Below are 25,858 nucleotides of genomic sequence, written 5' to 3' on the forward strand. Positions count from 1 at the left end.
ATATTTCTTTTGTTAGGAATCAGTTAGGAATACTTTTGGCTTCAAGGAACAAAAAAATGACAACAAAGAACTTGCCATGGCTTAAAAAAGGAAAGGTTTATTTGCTTATCTAGTAAGTCTGGAGGTGGGGTGATGTAGCTATTAATTCAGCATCTCAGTCATGTTAGGGCTGTTGGCACTGTGATTCATTATGATGAGCCTATCTTTCAACTGTGTTGTTCCACTAAATCAAAAATAATAATGAACTTAGTCAGGCATGGTGGCTCATACCTGTAATCCCAGCCACTCTGGAGGCTGAGGCACGAGAATTGTTTGAACCCGGGAAGCAGAGGTTACAGTGAACCAAGATTGCACCACTGCACTTTGCACTCCAGCCTGGGGCGGCCTGTCTCCAAAACAAAACAAAACCTCAGAACTCAGACATCCATGGACAATTGGTTTTGTTTAAAAGTGAGGGAAGGAAAGAGGACCTTTGGACTACTTTAAAATATTGTATTTAGTCAAAATTTACTTTTATTTTTCACATTTTTTCTTTTGAGACAGGGCCTCAGTAACCTAGGCTGGAGTGCAGTGGCATGATCACGGCTTACTGCAGCCTTAACCTCCTGGGCTCAAGCAATCCTCCTGACTCAGCCTCCCAAATAGCTAAGACTATAGGCATGCACCACTACACCTAGATAATTTTTTTTAAAATTTTTTTTGTAGAGACAGGGTCTTACTATGTTGCCCAGGCTGGTCTTTAATTCCTGGGTTTGAGCAATCCTCCTCAGCCTCCTAAAGTGCTGGGATTATAGGTAGGCATGAGCCACTGTACCTGGCCCACATTTAATTTTTTAACCCAAGTTATATATCTGAAAATTATACTTTTCAATACTACTGTGTTTTCTTTAACATAATGGGGATAGGTGACACTTAACCTTTGATCATATGCTTCCTGGCCCAGAAATGAAGCAATAGTGTTCCACCCATCACCAGCCCTTAGTCATTACCTCCCTCCCTACCAACCTCTTTTATCTGTCAAACACAATTCAGTGAAATGGTTAGAGTTTGGGGTCTGCTTTTGTTCTCCAAAACAACCTTTTTACTTTTATTTTATAAACAATACATTTTAATTGCTGGTACATTTGAAAAAAGAAAGAAGCAAAAAGAAAAACAGCCTGTAATGCCACTTCATAGAAATAATCATTGCCAAAATTCAATATATCCCTTCATATAAATAATATATGAATGTAAGTACCACATTTTTAAAAACAAAAGGAAGGTATATAATTTAAAAACTCCAATAGAATTTAAATTTTTACCTGCTTTTTTTCACTGAAAAATCAATTTCTTATTCAGGTATTTGGTTTAACGTTTTAACATGAAAACTCAGATCAGCTCTGCAAACCACACTGTTACTACTTTCAGTTCTCCAAATAGAGTAGGAATACACAAACTCTTAATCTTTAATCTTTGTTTCTATTCACAGATCTACTGGTTTAAAGATGGGAAGCAGATCTCTCCAAAGAGTGATCACTACACCATTCAAAGAGATCTCGATGGGACCTGCTCCCTCTATACCACAGCCTCCACCCTAGATGACGATGGGAATTATACAATTATGGCTGCAAACCCTCAGGTAAAGAAGGATATAGTTCTGGGCTCAGTTCTGTGTCTAGTGCTTACAGGCATTTGATTGGACAAAGGAACTATTTAAAAGGTGAAGTTAAGAAGTTTCTTTGATTTATGAAACTATTTTTCCAAATTCTACATCCATCTTGGTTTCAGAGGATAGAAGAATTCTTTGTTTCATGAATATTTATTTATTCCATCAGATGTTGTTCTACAGGAATGATTATGGTGCAGATGTTCATTCCTTCCACAAATATTAAGGGTCTAATATGTACACACTTTCTATGTGGGTGACGGGGTTGCAGTGGTAGACTGGAGAAAGTCCTATGGTTAAAAAAAAAAAAAAGCAATTAACAAATACATAAATAATATAACTTTACATGAAGTTATATTACTTTAAGTAAATCATATAAAATTACATGAAGAAAATAAAGGAGGAAAAGAGAGTGAGTGGCATACATAGGCTGTATAAGAAAAACTCAACAAAGTAAATATTTTAAAAGAAACATCAGTGGGATTTAATGTGCCAGAGTAGACAAATGGTAATTTTGTTACCATTCAGGTTTATCAGTTTTCATCAAAATGTTTTCTCTTGTATTTGCCTTTAACTTAGGGTCAAAAAATCAGTTGCCTTCTTAGAATTTAATAGGAGGCTGCAGGTATTGTGTTGCCAGTTCAAGCCTGCAAATTCTTTTTTATTATGTTATACATTTTAGTCACTATGCTGGATATAGGGGATACAAAAATGAGTAAGAAGTTATTTTGTACCTTAAGAGCTCAATGTATGACAGGTAGTTTTACTAAGTCTGTAAAAGTCGTATAAATAATACACTTTTAAAAAGGAAAAAAAAAAAGGCATGGCAAAACGAACAGTTTTCTCTAGAAGTCATCTTTTTAGAATCTCTGATCTATTTATATCATTCCATATTATTTCTTTTGAAGAAAATATTTAGCATTAGAAACTATGTAAATAATTTTAATGATGCTACAAACTTAATTAAAGTTTCTGGCCCGGGTGCAGTGGCTCACACCTGTAACCCCAGCACTTTGGGAGGCTGAGACAGGTGGATTGCTTCAGCCCAGGAGTTTGAGACCAGCCTGGCCAACATAGTAAAACCCTGTCTCTACTAAAAATACACAAATTAGCCAGGTGTGGTGGTATGCACCTGCAATCCAAGCTACTCAGGAGGTTGAGGCACAAGAATCACTTGAACCTGGGATGCAGAGGTTTCAGTGAGCTGAGATCATGCCACTGCACTCCAGCCTGGGTGACAGAGTGAGACTCTGTTTCTAAATAAATAAAGTTTGTTCAAGGTTTATTATATTCTGATATTCCATGGTCATATACATATATTTTTCGGCAATAATACTAAGATCACAATGAAAACAAATTATCCAGCTAATCAGGTTGTGATAGAACACAGCAAACTCTTCACTGTTAATGAAAAGCTTCTATATTAATGCACATTCTTGAAGTTCTAAACTTTTTAATCAATTAACACATGACCATCACCCTGAAAAAGTCTAAATCACTATTATGAAGTTGCATTTTAATGTTTGTGTTTATATTTGATATATATGAAGAAACAAAAGTGGAACTTGCTTTTTTTTTTTTTTTTTTTGAAACGGACTCTTGCTCTGTTGCCCAGGCTGGAGTGCAGTGGTGTGATCTCGGCTCACTGCAATCTCCACCTCCTGGGTTCAAGCAATTCTTCTGCCTCAGCAGCACCACACCCAGCTAATTTTTGGTATTTTTAGTAGAGACGGGATTTCACCTCAGGTGATCAACCTGCCTTGGCCTCTTTTTTCCTTAGTATATTTTCAGTGCATTTCCTTGACATTAACAAATTCTAGCTTTTAGTTTAGTTTTCTGCCTGTTGAAGAAAATGGTGGAAAACTGACAAAATCCAAAATTTTTCTTCGTGTTGGGTCGTTCATTCCTCTTTTGCCCTAGAAAGGCTGGGATATATTATGGGATGGAATTATCTGTAGTCCTTAAGTATCTCCAACACTAGGACCCTGCTATTAATTTCAAGGCATTTTTCTTAGCATGTTATAAATTGTTATTGGAATAAGTCGTTTTATAGAACAAAAGAACATAAACGTAAAACTGCAATTGTGAGTCTGCTTAGTGTCTTCCTCAAATTATAGTAATGAATTTTTACATGTGGAAAAGTTCTCAGTGGGGAAGGACTGACTTAATGCTCATGGCCAATGGCAGTGTGCAGAGTTTAAGACAGCAGGCCAGCCTCGGGGGTCAGTAGTCTCCAATCATTTAAACTCTCTTGACAAATTATTATGAGGTCACTAGATGAAGGTGAGCTGCTGCAGATCTCCCTTGGATCATTCCATATTACATACATATAACATCACATTGTACCCCACAAATATATACAATTATAATTTGTCAATTAGAATAAAAAATAAATTTTTATTTATTTACATAGAGACAAGGTCTTCTTCCTCAGTCACCCAGGCTGGAGTACAGTGGCATGATCGTGGCTCACTGCAACTTAGAAGTCTTGGGCACAAGCAGTCCTCCCACCTCAGCCTCCCAAAGCACTGCCATTAGCCAAAACTAAACTTTTAGAAAATAAATGTGATCTTACCCAAAGCCCAATATATAATGCCAAAAAAAAAAAGAAAACCTTGTAAACATAGGAAAAAAAAGAAAGGAAGGAAATAAAACAGAAATGTTACTACAAACGCCAAGATTGTAGGGCAACACTGATGATACCAAAAAACATAGGATGAGGCCGGCAGGCTGTGCAATACAGGGGTTACGAGCATGAACTTTGGCATCAGGCGGATCTGAGCTGGAATTCTAGCTCTTCCACTCACTACATGTGTGACCTTAGCAAGTCACTTAACTTCTCTGCCTGTTTCCTCCTTCGTAAAATGAGAATAATAGTAATACAGATTTAAATAGTACATGTAAAAAGCATTCTGTTTACCTGGCACATAGTATAGTTTCAATAAATGCTACTTATTGTCATTATTTTCATTCAGAGACAGTAACTACCCCATCTTAAAGCAACAGGCCTATAACAGAAGCCTGTGGAACCAGATGTAAAGGATCAGTTCCGTGTCTAGGTACTCCGTTCCCACAGTACTGTCAGAAAGTAAGCAAGTCAATTTGGGGTGGAATTTCTACCCAGTATGTTGTTGGTGTGTGGTCTTCTGACCTCCCGGCTTTTCCATTTTATCACCCCCATGGGAAAGAACTTAGGCAGCAGATGTGGCTGTGCCACAACTGCCACAGCTGTGGGCTTGGGTGGAGGAGCTGTGAGCTAGAGGACGGCCACACCCATAGCACAGCTGACATCAGCCACACAGGAAGCTGGGAAGCTGCTCTCTGCTCTCAGCACCCTCAGGGCCAAGAGAAGCCCCAAAAGAGAGTGATCACTGCCCTCATTCCAGGCCCCAGTAATTCACTGCTTTACAAATCCCAGGCTGAGCCCCATGGTTAACCCTCTCTGGTTCTTTGAGCTACCCTTTGGAGAGAAGACAAAGCAATGAAAAGTGGACTAGACCAGCCCTCCTAACAGAATATCCTATCCAACCTGTGATTTCAGCCAAAGGTAAAATAACTACTCTGGGTCTATCAAAAGGAGCCAAAAAACAAAGATTCAAAGAACCCAGGCATCACAGTAACCAGACCAGTTCCTAACACTACCTATTAAGTATTCCAACCGACTCCAAAGATCAGTTGACACTCCCAATATCTTAATTAAGGGGTAGGGCTAAGAATCTTCTTTACCTAAATAACCCAAGACAGGCAAAAGGAAGGGAAACTCATGAAATGACTCTGAGTCTAGGCCTCAGTGTGTAGATGGGTATGTCCCATTGAAATTGTTGTGAGAGAATTTCGATATTTACGGCACTTTGCAGTAGTAGTATTTGTTCCAAGTTTCTGAGCATGTTGCCTGGTTGATTTTAATTCCAAGAGTAAAACCCCTCTTTTCTGTCTTGGGGTCTTTAGTAACTGGTATGTCCAAATATGACAGATATAAGTTCTGTGAGTCATCACTTAAAAATTGGAGTGAACTTTACTACCCATTAGAAAAACAAAGTGGCATTTAAACCATGACCAGTGACAGACCATTTTTCTACCTAACTCTTGGTATAAGTTACCATTTGTTGCTATAGGGATGCCATTCTGGAAATGTTTAACACTGTTAGAATCTCAACTTTACAACATCTGTTACCATATATTAAAACATTTTGTTCTTGTAATTTATGAATTAAGACATGAGTTGAAATAGTCATGTCATAAAAGGTGGTAAAAAAAAATTCAAAATCGCTAAATCTTTCAAGACATAGTAATCCCAAAAGCATAAAGTGTAGTTGACAGAAAACTGAAGTTGACTCCTTACTTCCTTAATGCCCTTTAGTTACCTTAAATTTTGAAATGTTAAAAGTTATTAGGGTTTAGAAAAAAAAAGTATTTGGGTTTGAAAGGGAGAATACATGTATGTTTTCTAGTACACTATAGCCCAGATGATGTGAAATGACCAAGGAGAAGAGGAAGAGTAGAGTGGAAAAATTAGTTCAGTAATGAAACACAGACGGTAGAGCTCTCCTGAGCAGTGGAAAATAATTACAGCAAGCAGCCAAGAGAAGAGTGAGAACCAAGGAGGGAGGAAAATATTCAAGTTCAGCAGAATATTTATAGAATATGATATTTTTCCACCTGGGTTAATCTTTTGGGAATAAGAAAAACATTAGATATTGTTGACTGCATCCAAATTCTACTTGGGATAGAACACACAAACATATACTGGGCTGTATGTCACACTTGATGTGTGTAGCTCAAGCAATTCAGAAGAGACCAACGCAATCACATAGTTTAGCAAAATAATGAGTGATTGTGCAGTTACACCAAACAGAATGCCAAAATGAGGATCACAAATACAGTTTATTTTAGACTCTAATCCTGTCTTTAAGAACAACTACATCTAAACACGAATGTTTTACTTTGTTTTGTTGTGTTGCTAAGTTACTTTGTATTGCACTTGGATTTTGGAATGGGTATTCTGCAGTTTGATGTTTCCTCAAACTGCATTATGTATACAAGTGGCAAGCTTTTATGAAGACCTGTGTGCCACAAATTAAATTTCATAAACTATGAAATATAAATGTTATTTCCATATTATATAAATAATTGGCCTCGCACAAGGTGTGAAATAATGTTTACAGGCTGGATGTTTCATACAGAATCACTTTAAAAATTCAAACTTACTTGTAATGTAAGTTTTAAACTCTGTGGATTTGTTTGGAATAGAAAAGTAACACACAACTGAGTTAAATATAAAATGTTAGTTTGTTGCTTGTGTTTTGTTTTAGCATTATAAGGTTTCCTGGCTCATTTCAAACTTCACTTTAAACATTCCCTTCCATTATTCTTACGTTAATAGTAAAGCAGATAGAAATGAGAAAATTAATAAAAGCAAATGCAACAGCATTAATGTGCATCAGAGCCTACTATGATTACCAGGGTTTTAGGCATATTATTAAAATCACTTATTGCTAATTCTGTATGATCTTTGTCAAAAACAGTATGTTGAGACTTAAAAACCTGAACTTTCTATTATGCACATTGAAGACATCTTTTTAAAAAAGCTTCACTGAACCCTGGAGTTTTTTTCTTTCTCTTTCCCAAACAAAAACGACACAATTATACAACTTCTTAGTTTGGATGCTCTCTAAATGCTCCTGGTTATGTATTGGTTAGTAATATATTTAGCCAATAACACTATATAAATCAAACTAATAATTCTGCCTCCCGAAGACCACACCTTCCCCTTTCATGTTCAGAAGTGAAGGCTGCTATCAGAATAGAAAGATTACAAATGGTAACTATTCCTTTTTCTTAAATTTGGGAAGTTAAGGAAATATTCTGTGGCAATATTTGTATATATGGTTTTAAGCAGTAGCAGCGAAAACCTTGAAAACAGTGTAGAAATGTGTGATCTCTCCAGAGTAGTATGCCAACCTATTTTTTTTTGTTTGTTTGTTTGTTTGTTTGTGGAGAGGGGAGGAAGAGGCAGGCTAAGCATATCAAGGATCTGTTTAGAGTTGAATAGGGCATATTTCCTCCTCCACCTCAAATGCAGCCATCACACTAACAAGCACATTTCAGTATGATTGTGCTTAGCACCTTTCAAGCACCAACAGAAGTTAAAAAGGTTAATCTGCTTCCCACATAGTCTGCCTCCTATGCCAAAGGTATTTTGTTTTTCCTTTGGAGTAAATTACATTCTAATACCAAGAAAAATAAAATCCCATTACATAAACAATTCTAAAGGATGCCTCAAAACTGGTTATTATAATTATATCCATAGTGAGTGCTACAATAATTTAACATTTTGAGCACTGGCTTCATGCAAAACACAATGCTGCCAGGTGCTTTACAAGTATTAATGCCTTTAATCTTCATAAGAACCCATTAGGTATTAACTATATAGTCCTATTTTACAGAGAAGGAAACTTAGAAAGATTAAGTTACCTACCTAAAGTCACTCGTCTGTAAGGGACAGCAGAACTGGTTTGCAAACTTAGACTGATTCCAGAGCCACTGAGTGCCACACGAAGGTATTTGAGGCCCATCCCAGGATTAAGACTACTAAGTGGCAGGGGAGATATTGGTTAAATATGAAGGAATTTTAAAAGGAGGTACGCATATACCTCACATAAAGTATATTCACATGGAAATTCTTACTGGGGTCCACCAAGCTGCTGGGGCTCCTAAAAACCATCTTGATGCATGTCCATGCATAATATCTCAGACCCGTGGTAACACAGTACCAGCTATGAGGAATTTAATAATGATAATTTATGATGTCACATATCATTTGATATTTACAAGAGCATTTAGGTTACATCATTTAACCCTTAAAACATCCTTGTGAGAGGTACATGTAGCATCCCTGTTTGTATAGAAGAAGAAACAAAGGCTTGAACGAATTCAGTGATTTGCTCGAAGTTTTATGAAAAGTCAAAACTCAAATCCAGGTTAGTGGGGTGGGTTTGTTTGACTGTTTGTAACAACCCATACCTCCTTGTCCAAATTCAAGGTTAAGTCTGAATTTAACTTACATTATATCTTTTTCTAACTGCATAAATGATTAGTTCATTTTAACTTACTGTGGATCTTCTGGGCTTCATGTCACAAGGAAGGATATATCCAAATTATAAGCATTTCATCATGGAAGCCGCAAAGTACATAATAAGGAAGCCATATCCCATATCAGTACAATTGAAGCTATTTGTGTAGAACAATACACACACTTCTTTGTCCTCAACCTCCAAAAAGAATCATTAATTTTATGTGTCCATTTGTTATCTTGTATGATGCATCAGTTGGGTAGTTCATGATGGGGGTCTTCTAAGCAAGTTATATCTAGATTTTCTATAGCAAGTACAGATCTGGAGAAGTTGGATGAAATTAATTTTTAGATTTCAAGCTAGTTTAGGGAATCCTAAATGTTTGCCAAGAGTTTAGCATGAGAGAATCTGTATCAAGTGGCCTGTGCTTCAGATACAGTTAATCTGAGTTAGAAATAATTCTCCTTCATAATGTTAGACTTCATGTCTCCTTGGAAATTTTCGGGAAACACAGTGTTTTAACTGTGACCTCAATAGCAAACACCGTGAGTGCCAGAGGGAGTCACATATGTAGTGATATAAAACTAGTTATGTTTGTTTCTTTGTGATGACCTCTTTTTGGTAATTCCTCATTCTCCTGTCTGTATTACATTCCTATGTCTTTGCCTTTTCTGGGTGGTTGTAGCCCTAAAGAAGTCCAGGTTTTAGGAGACCTGCAGAGACCCCCCCGCCCAGTTAGAGTCCTGCCCTTCACTGAATCCTACTATGGGTTTTTTTCTCTGCATTCCCTCCACTAGTGCCCTCACCCTGACCCTCACTCCAGTCTACTCACAGTTGGAAAGCAGTTCTTCAAAACACACAGAACACTGCAGCTTCTGTTACCTGTCTCTATAGGCAGCTTGCAATGAAACTGAGAGCCAATGGAATAATTATATTCTGAGTGTAAGTGCATGAGGGCTTCTCATCAACTCTGAGCTAGAATTCACTAAGTCTAATCATTGGTGGTACATCTGCTTCTCGTTTTTCCTCTCTTGCTGTTACCTTTGGCAGTCATCAAAATTTAGAAGCACATCTTCTCATTCTGAGAGAGTGAAGGAGAAAAATCATCTTTTTTGCTACTGTGCTGGTAACAGTGAAAAAAAAATTAAGAGAAGGAGCTGAAACAAAAACCAAAGTAACAATGTGTGGCTTATCCATGTCATCTGGGTGCCCTGAGTATCACTTGTCTGTTCACATGTGACAGCATTTATCAATCTCTTTTTTTGCTTTTATTATTTTTAATTGACATAATGATTATACATATTTATGAGGTACAGTGTGATATTTCAAAGCATGTATAAAATGTGTAATGCTCAAACCATGGTAATTAGCATATCTGTCACCTCATTTATCATTTGTGTTGGAAGCACTCAAAATCCACTCTTCCAGCTGTATGAAAATACATAATAAATTGTTATCCTACAGTGCTGTGAAACACTAAAACTGATTCCTCCTATGTAGCTGTAATTTTGTATCCATTCACCAACTTCTGGCTATCTCCCCGACCCCACCACCCCATCAAAATTTCAATTGACAAATTTAAGAGATAAAATATAGGTTTTTTTTTTATTATTATTACATAGGCCCTTATCATATGACCCACATATTTTAGGTATTTAACTGCTTCCGGTTTTTAAATCTCAAATATTTTCATTTCATGAGAATATGGCTTCATTTACTCATGAAGCTCTCCTTATCATCCCACTCATACTTCTTACATAACACTCATTTTATCATTATCATGCTCATTTTAATACATGGTTTAAGAAAGGGATGCCAGTAACTTTTTTTTTTTTTTTTTTTTTGAGACGAAGTCTCGCTCTGTCACCCAGGCTGGAGTGCAGTGGCACCATCTCAGCTCACTGCAACCTCCGCCTCCCAGGTTCAATCAATTCTTCTGCCTCAGCCTCCCAAGTAGCTGGGATTACAGGTGTGTACCACCGCGCCCAGCTAATTTTTGTATTTATTTAGTAGAGACGGGGTTTCACCATATTGGCCAGGCTGATCTCGAACTCCTGACCTCATGATCCACCCGCCTTGGCCTCCCAAAGTGCTGGAATAACAGGCATGAGCCACCGCGCCCGGCCAGCCACTAACATTTAATTTGTATATTACTATATACTATATATTAGTATATTACTATAATTAGTATATTACTAAAAAAACTGAAATCATCTAGGTTTGATTTCAGAATTGGCTACAGCTGGTAGATGACCATGAAAATGGAATCTTCACAAGAGACTGATGTCCTGCTATATTTTACAATTCAGCGTCGTGTGTTATGGAGACCTTTGCTGGTTACAATTAATCAAAGGTTGTCATTTTAAATACCATCCTAGATAAAACAGTAAAGCTTACTTAAGATTTTCAAAAAAGGCCTTGTCACCTTCAAGTTCTTCAGGTAAAAACAGTTTTACTGAGGCATGGAACTCACAGGGAAAGTGTTTTTCTGAAAAGGGTTAGAGCGATGACTAACATGGCACACTGATTTCTTATGAAATAATGTCTTATAGAGAATAGGATAGTAGGCATGATAATGCTTAGTGGTTAATAGTTTTAAATAACAAATCATTTATTTCCTAATATTTCTATAGGGCCGCATCAGTTGTACTGGACGGCTAATGGTACAGGCTGTCAACCAAAGAGGTCGAAGTCCCCGGTCTCCCTCAGGCCATCCTCATGTCAGAAGGTATTTAACATGTTCCTTCCCATAAGTGTCGCTATTATTTTATTTATTACTATAAATTTAGTACTATTAGAATCATATAACCACAAAAGTAAACATAATTGGAAGACAATATGAACACAAACCTGAAGTGTGTGGCTCCTTGATTATTCTCCGTTGCGATGCAGAAAGGGAATGGGAGCAAACATTTGCTGATGTGTGCTAAGCCCATCCAGATTTTCTATTAGTTTGTTAAATAGACATATTCTATAGACAAATAAATCAAGAATCAGCACTTTTAAATGGCATATGAAAACACTACGAAATGGTACACAAATGTTGGAAACCAAACCTCTCTAACCAACAGCTGTGTGAGTTGACCATTAAAAACTATTGCCACTAGGTTTCTTAAAATCAGCTCATTTATTAATGTTCATTTTTCAGTCACTTAGTTCAAAACATAAGACCATTAGACTACAAATCTTGTAGGTAAGATTTGTCACATTTTAAATACTCAGATATCTGCTGGCAATAGAGATGCTTTCCATTCCTAGTAGTTCTGAGTCTATGCAAGGACACTGATGGAACAATGGTAGGCAGGGATAGAGAAAGGATATTACTTCTTAGTAACAAATTTGCACTTAAAGAAAAAAATACAGTGAGTCAACCATACTGTCAACTTGGCCTGTTTAGATATTTTATAGACAGAATATTCTCAAATAGTCCTGACTCTAAATTACAGGCCATAGGTGCAAACGCCTTTAGTGAAGAGAATACATAGTTAGCTCAGAGAGTAGGCAGAAAACTGAGTAAGCATCAAACAAGTGGTGTGTCTACACCTCCTTGGTGTGACTGGATCCACAAAGACTTTTGTTCAACATTTGGAAGACAGTTCTGGCACCAGAGCATGTGCAGATTAACTTCATCATGGCAATGCCTGTTCACAGGATGCTAGCCTGTACCTTTGAGTATAAACACTGCATATACAGTATTCAGTCCATTGTCTTGCGTTATTCTCTTTGCTTTTCTTGTTGTGCACAACACATTTAAGCCTTTCCATATATCAGTGGGTCCTGGAAAGCTTTTTCTCATAAATTAGATCTATACTTGGAGAAGGGTAAACTATATTAAAAAGCTAATAATTATTAGCCTAGTATACTTCTTTCATTTGTTCCACTCTTGCTTTTCCTAGTGAAGTGTTTTAAAACTTTTCTTGTAGTGACTACATACAGAATTTGTATTCAACATCTTTTAAGTCTTCCCTGCAATTACTTTCAACTGTATTCCTCTTAAAGGTTTCTCTGGCAACCTTTAAAAGTGACAGAGATGCACAGAATCTGGGAGATTTGTACAATCTCATTTTTTAAAGCAAAAAATAATGCCTCTAGGCATATGGATAACTAATGCAAAAGAAAACTTGCCTAAAAATGTAATTTGTTTTCCTGTTTAATATAAAAAGGAATTTTAATTAAAAATATATTGAATTTTATAGGATCATCAGAACTTTTAATTTCCTACAAATTTGAAAATCACAGTGGAAAGTTCTAGTAACTTCTGTTCAAAAAGATTTGGTAATAAATGAGCAATAATGCTACTTTTCATAAAGGTTTAAAAACATTTAGGAAAAATGTTAATATATAATACCCCATTTTTTTCCATTTCCCCTTTTATGATTTATAGAACCCTGCAATTGGCAGATAATTAAATTTATAGTAAACTTCCAAATTAAGATTTTGCTTTTCTGATTTTTTAATGTGTAAATCTTAGATATAGGGATCAGATAAAGAAATCATATTATAAACCCATGTATTTTAAGAAAACAGATGACTAAAAGTCTGTAAATAACTACTATCTATATTTCTATATGTCATCTTTCTTGTTTCAAGGCCTCGTTCTAGATCAAGGGACAGTGGAGACGAAAATGAACCAATTCAGGAGCGATTCTTCAGACCTCACTTCTTGCAGGCTCCTGGAGATCTGACTGTTCAAGAAGGAAAACTCTGCAGAATGGACTGCAAAGTAAGATTTTGTTATTGCTTGCATATCCTATTGCCTCACTTCTCTCTCACTTGCCATTTCTCTATAGTTCCTTTTGGGGAAATTACATAAAGTATAAAATGAGGGCTGGGCACAGTGGCTCACACCTTTAATCCCAGCACTTTAGAGGCCAAAGTCGGGTAGATCGCTTGATCCCAGGAGTTCAAGACTAGCCTGGGTAATATGGAGAAACCCATCTCTACCAAAAATACAAAAGTTAGCCAGGCATGGTGGCATGTGCCTATAGTCCCATCTACTTGGGAGGCTAAGTTGGAAGGACTGCTTGAGCCTGGGAGCTGAAGGCTGCAGTGAGATGTGATTGAACCACTGAATTCCAGCCTGGCTGACAGAGCAAGACCCTGTCTCAAAAAATAAAATGATTCTAGCTTAAGTGGGGGAAAAGTGAAATATGCTGGATATTTATATATTGTTTACTATGATTCTTTACTTTTAAATCTAAATTAAATATGTTCTTTACTCAGAACCCTACATGACATACTCTAGAAAGTCATCAGGAGTTTTATTTATCCCTTTAAATATTGAAATAATAAATATGATAAATCTACCATGTCTTCATTCTTTTTTCATACAAATTTTGTATCCATGTATCTACTCTGACTTTTATTCCTCCCATTTTCTAATTCTTTTTTTTTTTGATACGGAGTCTTGCTCTGTCACCCAGGCTGGAGTGCAGTGGTGTAATCTCGGCTCACTGCAACCTCCACCTCCCGGGTCTCCTGCCTCAGCCTCCTGAGTAGCTGGGATTACAGGCATGCGCCACCATGCCCAGCTAATTTTTGTATTTTTAGTAGAGACGGGGTTTCATCATGTTGGTCAGGCTGGTCTCAAACTCCTGACTTCATGATCTGCCCACCTCAGCCTCCCAAAATGCTGGGATTACAGGTGTGAGCCACTGTGCCCAGCCCCCATTTTCTAATTCTAAGAGAAGTGAGAGTGACATCTTTCTTTCGTCTGTTTTACAGCAGAGCTTTTTGTTTTTTTTTTTTTTTTTGAGACAGTCTCCTCTGTCACCCAGGCTAGAGTGCAGTGGCGTGGTCTCGGCTCACTGCAGCCTCCACCTCCCGGGTTCAAGTGTGATTCTCTTGCCTCAACCTCCTGAGTAGCTAGAATTACAGGTGCGCGCCACCACAACAGGCTGATTTTTTGTATCTTTAGTACTGACGGGGTTTCACCATGTCGGCCAGGCTGGTCTCAAACTCCTAACCTCGTGATCCACCCGCCTCGGCCTTCCAAAGTGCTGGGATTACAGGCATGAGCCACCGCACCCGGCCTATAGCAAGGCTTTTTAACCCACAGTCCTTGGGTAGGCAGGCTTCATTAGGTGTTTGAACTCTGAAATTACCTACAAAATTATGTGTGTAAGATAATTTTCATCCATTTCTCAAAGGAGTCTAGGGAAAAAATGTTTAAGAAACACTGCTCTAAAATTTTTCGTTTGATTTCTTTTTTGCCCCACTATTTACTGATCTTAAATTCAGTTTAACTCTTAAATATGGATAAGGTTTTAAAAAGTTATTTGGGCTCCCTCTGCTGGTTTCTATGGGATATCAGAACACAAATATAAGCTGCTTAGAGGATTTGGGCATTGTTTCTTCAGAAAGTAAATCTGGGATTGTAGAAATGTATAAAAATAAATATAACAAAAATATTTTATTTCTCAGGATCATTTTTTTACAGTATAAATACACAAATTGGGTTTCAGTCTATATATATATATATATATATATATATATATATATATATATGAGTATTTACTTCATTTTTGGTCTATAATTAAGAATTATACAGTAGAGCACCATATGATCCAGTTAATTCTACTAGTGCTTATATATCCAAGGAAAATGAAATCAGAGGCCGTGTGTCGTGGTGCACACCTGTAATCCCAGCACTTTGGGAGGTTGAGGCAGGTGAATAACTTGAGGTCAGGAGTTTGAGACCAGCCTGACCAACATGGTGAAACTCCATCTCTACTAAAAATACAAAAAGTAGCTAGGTGGGTGGCACGCATCTGTAGTCCCAGCTACTCAGGAGGCTGAGGCAGGGGAATCACTTGAACCTGGAAGGCAGAGGTTGCACTGGGCTGAGATCGTGTCACTGCACTCCAACTTGGGCAACAGAACAAGACTCCCTGTCTCAAAAAAAAAAAAGATATTAGTAGCAATATCTACATTCCCATGTTCATTGCAGCACTATTCATAATAGCCAGGCTATGGGATCAACCTAAGTGTCAACAGATGAATGAATAAAGAAAATACGAGATATATATACACATACATAGACACACGGTGGAAAATTATAATCCTGTCATTGTGACAACATGGATGAACCTGGAGGACATAATGTTAAGTGAAATAGGCCAGGCACAGAAAGATAAATACTTACAGGATCTCACTTACATGTGTAATCTAAAAAAGTTGAACTCATAGCAGAGAATAGAATGGTGATTACTAGGGGCTGGATGGGGAGAGGGAGAGTTGGGGAAATGTTAGCCAAAGCATATAAAATTTCAGTTTTAGACAGGAATAAGTTCAAGAGATCCGTCTTACAACATGGTGGCTATAGTTAATAACAACGTACTGTACACTTGAAAATTGCTAAGAGTAGGTTTTGAGTGTTCTTACCACAAAAAAGCATGTGAAGTCATACATATGTTAATAAGCTCAATTTAGCTATTTCACAGCATATACATATTTTAAAATATGTGCATAATTATATACAATTTTTATCAATTAAAAAATACTTTTAAAAATTCATACAGACCACTTGTAAAATGATGTTTTGAGTTAACCAGGAGAATTTTATTTTAAATAGATCATTAGATTATACCAAGGAATTATTTATTTTATGTGTAAAATGGAATTGTGATTATATAAGAAAAGTCTTGTTTTTAGAAATGCATACTGAGCTATATGGGGGTAATAGTATATGAAATCTGAGATTTATTTTAAAATATAAAAAATAAGAGTGACTAAATGATGGGTATATAGACATTCACCATACTGTTATCTCTATTTTTAATCATATTTAAGAAAGAAATAATAGTACTGTCTTTCACGGGACTGGCACATAAGTGTCCTTAAAACTCCTGCCATTAAAATAATATTGGAAACAAAAAGTAAACTGCTTATTTATTTCACTATGATGATCTGACCTGGATAAAGAAAATGTGAAAAATCGGCCGGGCACAGTGGCTCACGCCTGTAATCCTAACACTTTGGGAGGCCGAGGCAGGTGTATCACCTGAGGTCAGGAGTCCGAGACCAGCCTGGCCACCATGGTGAAACCCCATCTCTACCAAAATACAAAAAAATCAGCCAGGCATGCTGGCAGGTGACTGTAATCCCAGCTACTCAGGAGGCTGAGGCAAGAGAATTGCTTGAACCCGGGAGGCGGAGGTTCCAATGAGCTGAGACTGTGCCCACTGCATTCCAGCCTGGGTGACAGAGCGAGCCTCTGTCTATTTAAAAAAAAAAAAAAAAAAAAAAGTGAAAAATCTTGCCACATGTACAGATAGATAAGGAAGAAAAAAAAAATCAGTGTATTTAAGCTTTGAAAGGGGAAAAAGTCCTGAAGATAAGCCAAACACCAAATGCTAAAGCAGTGGTTTGCTTTTCCTCTAAAAAGCTCCCTCCCCTTTTAGCCCCTGAGGAACATTCCTAGACACTGATTATCCTTGACTGGTACTCAATTTTCAGGAAAATAACGAATTCCACTCCTATAGCAACAAGCATGCTCTTCTCTCCCCACTATGTCCATGTGCCCTAAGAGTAGAGATCTAGTTACATTGTGACCTGCTGGTGGGGACCTTCAGCTCCTGAGATCATGCTGTCTTTACTTAGCCAGGAGAATGGGTTAGAAAAAAGGTAGGAGGGGCATTCTCTTTGCCCTAGCATGAATAACTATCCACTGGGTAGGTTCACTGTGAATCATGTGGTTTGAGAGTACCCATGCTTTGGGCATCTCTCCTACTAAACATACTGTTACTTCAGTCAGTAGATGGCTTATATAGGATCTAACCTGGTAAAGTAGGAAGAAGCAGTGCCACTTCGTTTCTGGATGTGGGAACAAGGAGCCTGATCAAAGATGTCCACTCCCTCTTCCTCCACACCACTTCTGATGACATCCAAACAGGTCAAGCACTGTATATGGAGAGCTGGGGACAACAAGTGGATAGATGGGAGAACACAGAGCCTGAGCATCTCAGAAGCCAAGCTGCCTAACTACTGCTGTTTGTTTCCAAAACCTCTTTATCCTTTTAACCAGTCATTTAAATTTACTTTAAATGCCGCAGCCCTTTGCTACATGTGTGGTGGGAGGCATCCTGCGGGTAATATCAGTGAGTATCACGTAGCAGGAATGGAATTTGTGAGTCCTCTGGCTGATTCTGGCAAAGCTGGTTCTTCAGAACTGTTTTGCAGTCTAAGTGACATTTTTTTTGTATATAACTTCCTACTAGTAAAGCTGGGGGTCGGGGGTAAAAAGGCCTTCCTTAACAGTGCATTTCTTCCATTCAAAATCAAGGGCAAAACTAAAAAGCTGGCAGATGGCAACCATCCTGACCCTTTGCAGCACAACATGTTATTAGCAATTAAATGTGCTTTTATCTGATCTCTGGTCAACACAGCTGTCAAGGCCTCAAGATTTTATGATGTTTCCATTGTGATGGTAATTTGTTGAGATGGCTTTCTGGATAATTTTGTATTGCTCTTGTTATTCAGTTTCAAGGATTATAAAATAATAGCAGCCCTATGTGCTGACAAATGCATTCTCCATAACTACTGCTACTCCTTGATGAGAAGCTTTACAGTACTGTGTATAAATGCCAGCTATTTGTTATTGTTGAGCATCTTTTTTCAAAAAAGCCCAGAGCCTGGTGCTGACATCATCCCATTAATCTCTATAGTCCTGGGCAAGGTAAGACAATGACCATAATTTTTAAAATCCCATCTCAGTCATCTCTAGGTTGCTCTGTAAGAATTGTTTATATGTAAGCTGGTGAGTGCTCAGGAAGCCACTGAAAAGTTTTAAGCAGAAGAGTAACATGAGCTGATAGTAAAAGCCATCTCTTGGCTGGGTGCAGTGGCTCACGCCTGTAATCCTAGCACTTTGGGAGGCTGAGGCAGGCGGATCACCTGAGGTCAGGAGTTCAAGACTAGCCTGGCCAACATGGTGAGACCCTGTCTCCACTAAAAATACCAAAAATTAGCCTGGCGTAGTGGCAGGCACCTGTAATCCCAGCTACTCAGGAGGCTGAGACAGGAGAATCGCTTGAACCCGAGAGGTGGAGGTTGCAGTGAGCTGAGATTGTGCCATTGCACTCCAGCCTGGGCAACAAGAGTGAAACTCTGTCAAAAAAAAAAAAGCCATCTCTTGTGCTACTGAAGGAGGAATTTATGCTGACCTCTTCGCTATCAGTGATTTCACCCTGTTTTAATACAAAAATTTACATGTATTTCTTTTATGATTTAGGTCAGTGGGTTACCAACCCCAGATCTAAGCTGGCAACTGGATGGCAAGCCCATACGCCCTGACAGTGCTCACAAGATGCTGGTGCGTGAGAACGGGGTGCACTCTCTGATCATAGAGCCAGTCACGTCACGTGATGCCGGCATCTACACATGTATAGCCACCAACCGAGCAGGACAGAACTCATTCAGCCTGGAGCTTGTGGTTGCTGGTAGGCTCATCTGTGAATCCTTGCTCTCTGACAGCATGAACATCAGACTTACAAATGTAAACTAATTCTACATTACTAACCAATATGGAAAATACATCAAAGTATTGAAAAAGTAGATTGTATCATCAAAATAGCCAATGAGGACATGGTTATAAGGCCTAGCAAAACAGAAACAGAAATCTTTCATTTCTCCCACTAACCTGGCAAAGAGAGAAAAAGATTTCATTAGCTCTTTTGGGTCATTTGACCTCCCGTGTGTGCAGTGGCCCCCAGTGTTACACAGAGAAATAGTAACAGCAGTATGGAATCCAAGAACCAAATAATTTGCTTATATATATATACACACATATATATGTATACACACATACACCCCTAGTTTTTAAAACAACATTGTCATCTACCCTCAAAGTCATTGTCAAACTACACTCACATTTGCTTTTTCACTGATTATTCTGTAAAAGTGTTGTTACATGAAGTCTTATGCTTTGAGAAGCCTAAAAGGAAAACACATTTATGGAAAGGTTTTTATACCATCCTTAAGAGTTAGGTGTAAGTAAAGATTCTGATTACCTGATCTCTTTTAAGAAAGAACATAACAAAACATTTATTTCTTATACCTCTGTATGCAAAGTGCTTCAGTTATGTTATGTATCAGTTGGCCCTCACATCAGCCTTATGAGATAATCACAGCAAATCTTCTCTGACTTTTACCAGGGTCCCACTTAGTAAGCTGATGATTGGATTTAACACAATCTGTTGATTCCTAGTGCTCTTCTAAACATACTAAGTCACTGAGCTCTTTCAAGAAATAAAGTAGCAATGAAAATAAAACTCAGGAGGTCTTGATAAAACTCTTGGATTATGATTCTGATAATGGCACCAAGATGTTTTCACATAAAAATGTGGTAAATATGTGGGCTGTGGTGCTACAGGTTAGCCATGCTTTCAAGTTTTGTACAAAGTACTCTATATTCTTACATGCTACGATTGATTTCATTCCTCTAACCTCAAACTAAAATTTCATTTTTCTGCTGTTAAATATGCCTTTTGATCATATTTGTCCTTTAGGACACAGACTCAGGATCCAAAAGACATATAGATATCTCAGTATGCATCAGTTAGCACTCCTGTCAGAAGATGGTGATGTACAGTAATTGGAAGCAAAATCTTTGGGGTCAGATCTGATCCAGTCCTGGCTCTTGTCTATTTTACTAGTTGTGTGACACTTGGCAAATAGGTATCTCTGTGACTTAGTTTCTCCATATATAAAATGGGAATATAATGCCTCACAGTGTTTTCCTAAGGATTAAATCATAAAAATGTGTATGAAGCTCTACATAACTAGTACCCTGCATAGCAGTGCTCCAAAGTGGTAGATGTTATTCTTACTAATGAGTTGCTACGACAATAAGACCTATACATTTTATGTTCTTTGCAAAACTGGAGCCCCAGAAAGAATACAAAGTGAGCTTCTGTTCCTACTTCTCCCAGAATAGCCTAGGATGGGCAACCATGTAAAATTCAATAAAAATCCAACCTTCTAACTAACTTATGGTGTTGGAAAGTCTTAAGCATTTGAAAAATTCAGGTAGAATTTTCATCCTCTTTGAGTTCTTTCCTAGCTGCTTTGCTATATGTCTGTCATTCCAGCTGAGGGAGTAGTGGTGGAAAAGGAATGCATTCTCAGATTCATTGTTGGCAGTTCAAAAGAAAATAAGTAAACTTTATTCATTCTCTGAAGTAGTTTCCACCACTACTACAATTGATGCAACAAAACAATTTCCCATTGGATGGTAATATTCAGAGTGTTATTAACAATCAGTCCTGATTTTTTCAGAATAAGTACTAAAGTTGCCTTTTTTTTTTTTTAATGGGTTCCTTCCTTCAAGGTTATAATAAAGCTTTTTTATAGCCTCCTTCAAAGAATACAAATTGGAATTTGTAATTTATAGGATATGTTCCTAGTTTACAGGTAACTATTTAAAGCTGCCAAATTTAGATAAAGATGCCTCCCCTTTAAATTGCCCCCTTTAAATTCTATGGCATGTCTCACTTAAGAGTTACAAATATTCAGAATCTTCATGGCAAAGATCACAAATGGCAGTGAGGGAATCTAAGTGGTCAAATTCCTGGAACTACTTGTCCTCAGCACCACTAGGTGGCAGTAGTTGGTTAAGGCTGTGAATGATCGGTAACATAATTAGTAGTGAAGCCATCACAGATGCTAGCAATGACTTAGGAGTCTCCCACAGCACGTCAGACAGGCATTCTGTGGAGCAGATGGCCAGTGGACAGTGTGAGCCTATCAGACTTGAATTAATTGAGGAAAAAATGAGCGGAATGAAGTATACAAACTTTGCTTGGTAAAAGAGTAATTTGGAGAGGTGACTAGCATCTTACCACCTGGAGTAAAAAATGGTATCATAAAAGATCTATTCAAGCAATATTCCAAAAGGCTTCTGAATTCTTTCTAGTGCTCCTTTTGTGTATCATTGATAGAGAATTCATCTCATGTTTTCTTAGCTAAAGAAGCACACAAACCCCCTGTGTTTATTGAGAAGCTCCAAAACACAGGAGTTGCTGATGGGTACCCAGTACGGCTGGAATGTCGTGTATTGGGAGTGCCACCACCTCAGATATTTTGGAAGAAAGAAAATGAATCACTCACTCACAGCACTGACCGAGTGAGGTAAGAATGCACAATGAGAACCTGATCCATAACTGTTCAGTTCTACTTATGTATCAAAAGATACATTTTATGTAGCATGGAAATCTGTGTAAAAGCCATGCTGTTGATGAAATCAAAGACAACAACCATGCTTTACCCAATGTAGGATTAAGCTTTTAGAAGGAAGCTATAATGGTATTTGATCTAATGGTGATTTCTTAAGTGTTTATCTTTCTATCTAAAAGAAAAGATGAATTCATTTGCTTTAGTGGTAAAAGACTATTCAGTGGTTTTTGTAAAGGCAGATCTTCGACTCTTCAACTAGGAATTAAGTACACAGATGTATTCAACTCTTGACGTCTGTTCTTTCTCCCGTTAACTTTAATGGGGCTAGTAGTCTCTACAGAATAAGTATGACCCTATTATCAGCAACTTGCACAATTCTGTTTCTAATGATCTAATTAAAAAATGATGCTTCATGTCCAAGCCATTTTTTAAAAATTTAGAACCCTAATGACTTTATCCTTTTCTCCAGCATGCACCAGGACAACCATGGCTACATCTGCCTGCTCATTCAGGGAGCCACAAAAGAAGATGCTGGGTGGTATACTGTGTCAGCCAAGAATGAAGCAGGGATTGTGTCCTGTACTGCCAGGCTGGACGTTTACAGTGAGTGCCACTTCATCTCATTTCATTGCATTTACTCATTAAATTATGAAAAAATTAGATATCTAGACAGCAAATCACATTACTCTTTATAATCTTATAAACAACTATTGTGTTTTGTCAAAAATTCATATTGCTCTCTCTCTCTTTCTATTTATAGTTTCTCGACATTAATAGCGAACCACACCAGGAAAACAAATACCCAAGTATCATTCAGGAACTTTGAATTATTAGCAAAATATGCATGTTGATTTCTCTTACATTGGCTAGTTAGTTGTGGCTTCATTACTCAAGCATCCTTAGGAGTTAACAGTAGGCAAGGGCATAACCATGTTTTTCACATGTTCTTGTTACTGTGTTCTGCAAATGACTGCCTTTTAACATTTCTTCCTGTATTCTATTGCAGTGTCCTAATGCACTCTAAACGTGTGTTCCATTGATCCTGGAATGTGTACTTTTGTGGCTTAGTGCTTTTCTCATTAATATATCTTAAGCAGCCAGCAGTAGACTTGTGTTTGTATATGTATATTTGTGTATATGCATCCTAAATTTAAAATTATTCCTATTGAATTTATAGTCTAGTACAATAAACATTATGTGATCCATTGACATAAAAAGAAAACTAGAAAAAATTAAGAATTTATTTCAGATTTTGCCTCTTCTTGAAATAACTTTGTGAGGGTCATCAAGAAATGTGTGGCCTCAACTTTCCCTACTGTACAATTCCTTTCAGTTGATTGATTAGTGTTAAAGCATCCACATCCAGCAGAATTCCTAAGTGCTGTAATTATTGAAGAAAAAAATATTTTTTAAAAGGAGAGGGGGGATAAGAATTAGGAAGCTTATCAGCTATTCCAAAGGATTCCCTGTGCTGCAGTGTTTAGTTTAAAAAAAAAAAAAAAGATAAACTACTCTTGACCTTTGTAATCTAGCTGCTTTATTCCCACTACCCTGTATAGACAGTAAATCTGCAACATTTGAATAAAATGCAACAGTGTTCCTAAATTTCCATGTTTCTACCATGGATGTGTTCAGTTTTCACAGAGTATGTGCCTGGCATATATCTAGACATTCTGTATATTTTTGAAATATCTAAAGGCTCTCCAAGTATATCTTAATTAAAAATCTTTATTTACTCTTTTTCTTTGTAGCCCAGTGGCATCAGCAGTCACAGAGCACCAAGCCAAAAAAAGTGCGGCCCTCAGCCAGTCGCTATGCAGCACTTTCGGACCAGGGACTAGACATCAAAGCAGCGTTCCAACCTGAAGCCAACCCATCTCACCTGACACTGAATACTGCCTTGGTAGAAAGTGAGGACCTGTAATCCGGCATTCTTGTTAAAGCTGAAACACTGAAACAGCCATTGCCTTGACCAACATATTCCTTTGTCACATTATGTAAAAGGCAGAAACATATCTTTGACTATAAGAAATAAAAAAAAAAAAAACACCAAAATAATATTTTTCTTACTTGATATACCAAACTTAGAGTTCAAGTAGATAATGCTAATATAAATATACACATTGCACAGAAAATTCACATTTACTGTCCAATTTAAAACTTTGGAATTGCTTTGATTAAAGTGATCTAAAATGCCAAAATACTAAAGGAAATCAATTATTCACAGGTAACTACAATTTGTATTATCTACAAGTGCCTTTAAACACAAGATATAGGTGCTGTGTAGCCTGATAGTGTGAAATGTTTAATGAGGCAGTTGTACCACAAACAATACTACAATGATTCTGAAGCACAGTGTATTCAGACAGATAAGTGAACCAAGTGCAATATGTAAGGATGAAAAAAGAAGAAATGACAAAGAAATCCAAGTAAATGCCTTGTCTTTGCAAATGTTTTTATATTAAATCATAAGGAAGGAACTACTTGCCTTAAATTTTATTAATATCAAAAGAGTTTTCTAACAAGGTTAATACCTTAGTTCTTAACTTTTTTTTTTCTTTATGTGTTGTGTTTTCATGCTACCTTGGTAGGAAACTTATTTACAAACCATATTAAAAGGCTAATTTAAATATAAATAATATAAAGTGCTCTGAATAAAGCAGAAATATATTACAGTTCATTCCACAAAAAGTATCCAAACGACCCAAATGACCAAGGCATATATAGTATTTGGAGGAATCAGAGGTTTGGAAGGAGTAGGGAGGAGAATGAAGGAAAATGCAACCAGCACAATTATAGTGTGTTCATTTAGATAAAAGTTAAAGGCGCAGGAGAGGTAGCAAAGGCCAGGCTTTTCTTTGGTTTTCTTCAAACATAAGTGAAAAAAGCACTGCCATTCACAAGTCAAGGAACCTAGGGCCAGCTGGAAGTGTGGAGTACATATGCGGTGGAATTGCAGTGTGTCTGAAGTTTGTGTAGTAGTGGAGGATTTTAGGTATGTAGAGCAAGTTGAAAATGGATTGAGACTGCATGGTGGCATAAATGAGAAATTGCCTGTAGGATCTAGTCTACTTGAAGGAAGTGGAGACATAAGGAGAGACAAAAACAGGTTTGTGCCATAAAGTATTTTTTCAAAGGCACCAAGATGTGGTGAATGAAAATTATTAGTTCACTTCCCGGCTGCCATGAAACTGCCTTAAGAAGGTGCTGGATTCCAAGGTTTATAAAGGCATCTCGGTAAAGACTGCTTTTTGAATGCATATGATTTTGCATCGGCTAGACTGAGTTGATTCAGCTAGACTGAGTTGATTCTGACCAGACTTGATGGTTTTAAGTCGGAACCAATAAATTTTAAAAGGAGAAAATATAATTTGACCTAGTAGTATAAAATATGAGGCTTTAATGGTACTTTGCTATGAAAAGAAAACACTGTATTCCTTATGCAAAACACATGTATCTTTCATTATTTATAATAAGTGGCCTCTCTTAGCTCAGTTACTCAATTCATACGTAGTATTTTTTAAAGTAATTTTATATCTGTGTACCACCACATATATTTCATATTACTGTTTCACATGTACAGCTTTCTACTTCTTTGTAAGAACACCAACCAACCAAGGTTTAAGTGATTAATAGGCTTGAGCACCAGGTGGCAGATGTTCTATGCAGTGTGGTTCAAGTTTCTTTAACCACACTTCAATGCATTGCTAATACGGAATTTAAGATACCATACAGTCTCTCATGGACCTATCTCTATTGTAGAATTATGACTTACGTCTTACTTGCCAAATTGTTCTGAATGTGACTTTTTTTGCTGATTTGCTGGGTTTGGGATTAACTAGCATTATTTTGCCACCTTTATATTGTATTTATAAAAAAAAAAGTACTATCATACTACTTTGGATTGTTGTGCTGGTGTAATGTGGATTTAACATCAATAAATATTTGACAAATAATAGTTGCAGTT

General features: G+C 37.3%; 2 protein-coding genes across 9 annotated transcripts in view; one reads left to right on the plus strand and one right to left on the minus strand.

The window, feature by feature from the left end:
* The window catches only part of PALLD (palladin, cytoskeletal associated protein), a 434,423-nt gene extending 408,574 nt beyond the window's left edge, over positions 1-25,849 (plus strand). For 6 of the 8 annotated variants that reach the window (XM_010384435.2, XM_010384436.2, XM_030918276.1 and 3 more), the window contains 7 exons: positions 1,469-1,618; positions 11,352-11,446; positions 13,309-13,441; positions 18,950-19,157; positions 21,681-21,846; positions 22,361-22,494; positions 23,643-25,849. In XM_010384435.2, the coding sequence (XP_010382737.1) occupies positions 1,469-1,618; positions 11,352-11,446; positions 13,309-13,441; positions 18,950-19,157; positions 21,681-21,846; positions 22,361-22,494; positions 23,643-23,815 (1,059 nt within the window). In that variant the 3' untranslated portion in view covers positions 23,816-25,849. Of the gene's footprint in view, positions 1-1,468; positions 1,619-11,351; positions 11,447-13,308; positions 13,442-18,949; positions 19,158-21,680; positions 21,847-22,360; positions 22,495-22,651; positions 22,698-23,642 lie in introns of all 8 variants that reach the window. The other 2 variants (XM_010384437.2, XM_030918274.1) reach the window with 1 other exon arrangement.
* CBR4 (carbonyl reductase 4) overlaps positions 1-25,858 on the minus strand; it is a 149,664-nt gene that overhangs the window by 28,227 nt on the left and 95,579 nt on the right. Inside the window, exon 6 of the transcript XR_004053655.1 lies at positions 17,498-17,633. The gene's annotated coding sequence lies outside the window, so the exon portion shown is untranslated. The remainder of the gene's footprint in view (positions 1-17,497; positions 17,634-25,858) is intronic.

The sequence above is a fragment of the Rhinopithecus roxellana genome, chromosome 2 (genome assembly GCF_007565055.1).
Source record: "Rhinopithecus roxellana isolate Shanxi Qingling chromosome 2, ASM756505v1, whole genome shotgun sequence".
Classification (NCBI taxonomy): domain Eukaryota; kingdom Metazoa; phylum Chordata; class Mammalia; order Primates; family Cercopithecidae; genus Rhinopithecus; species Rhinopithecus roxellana.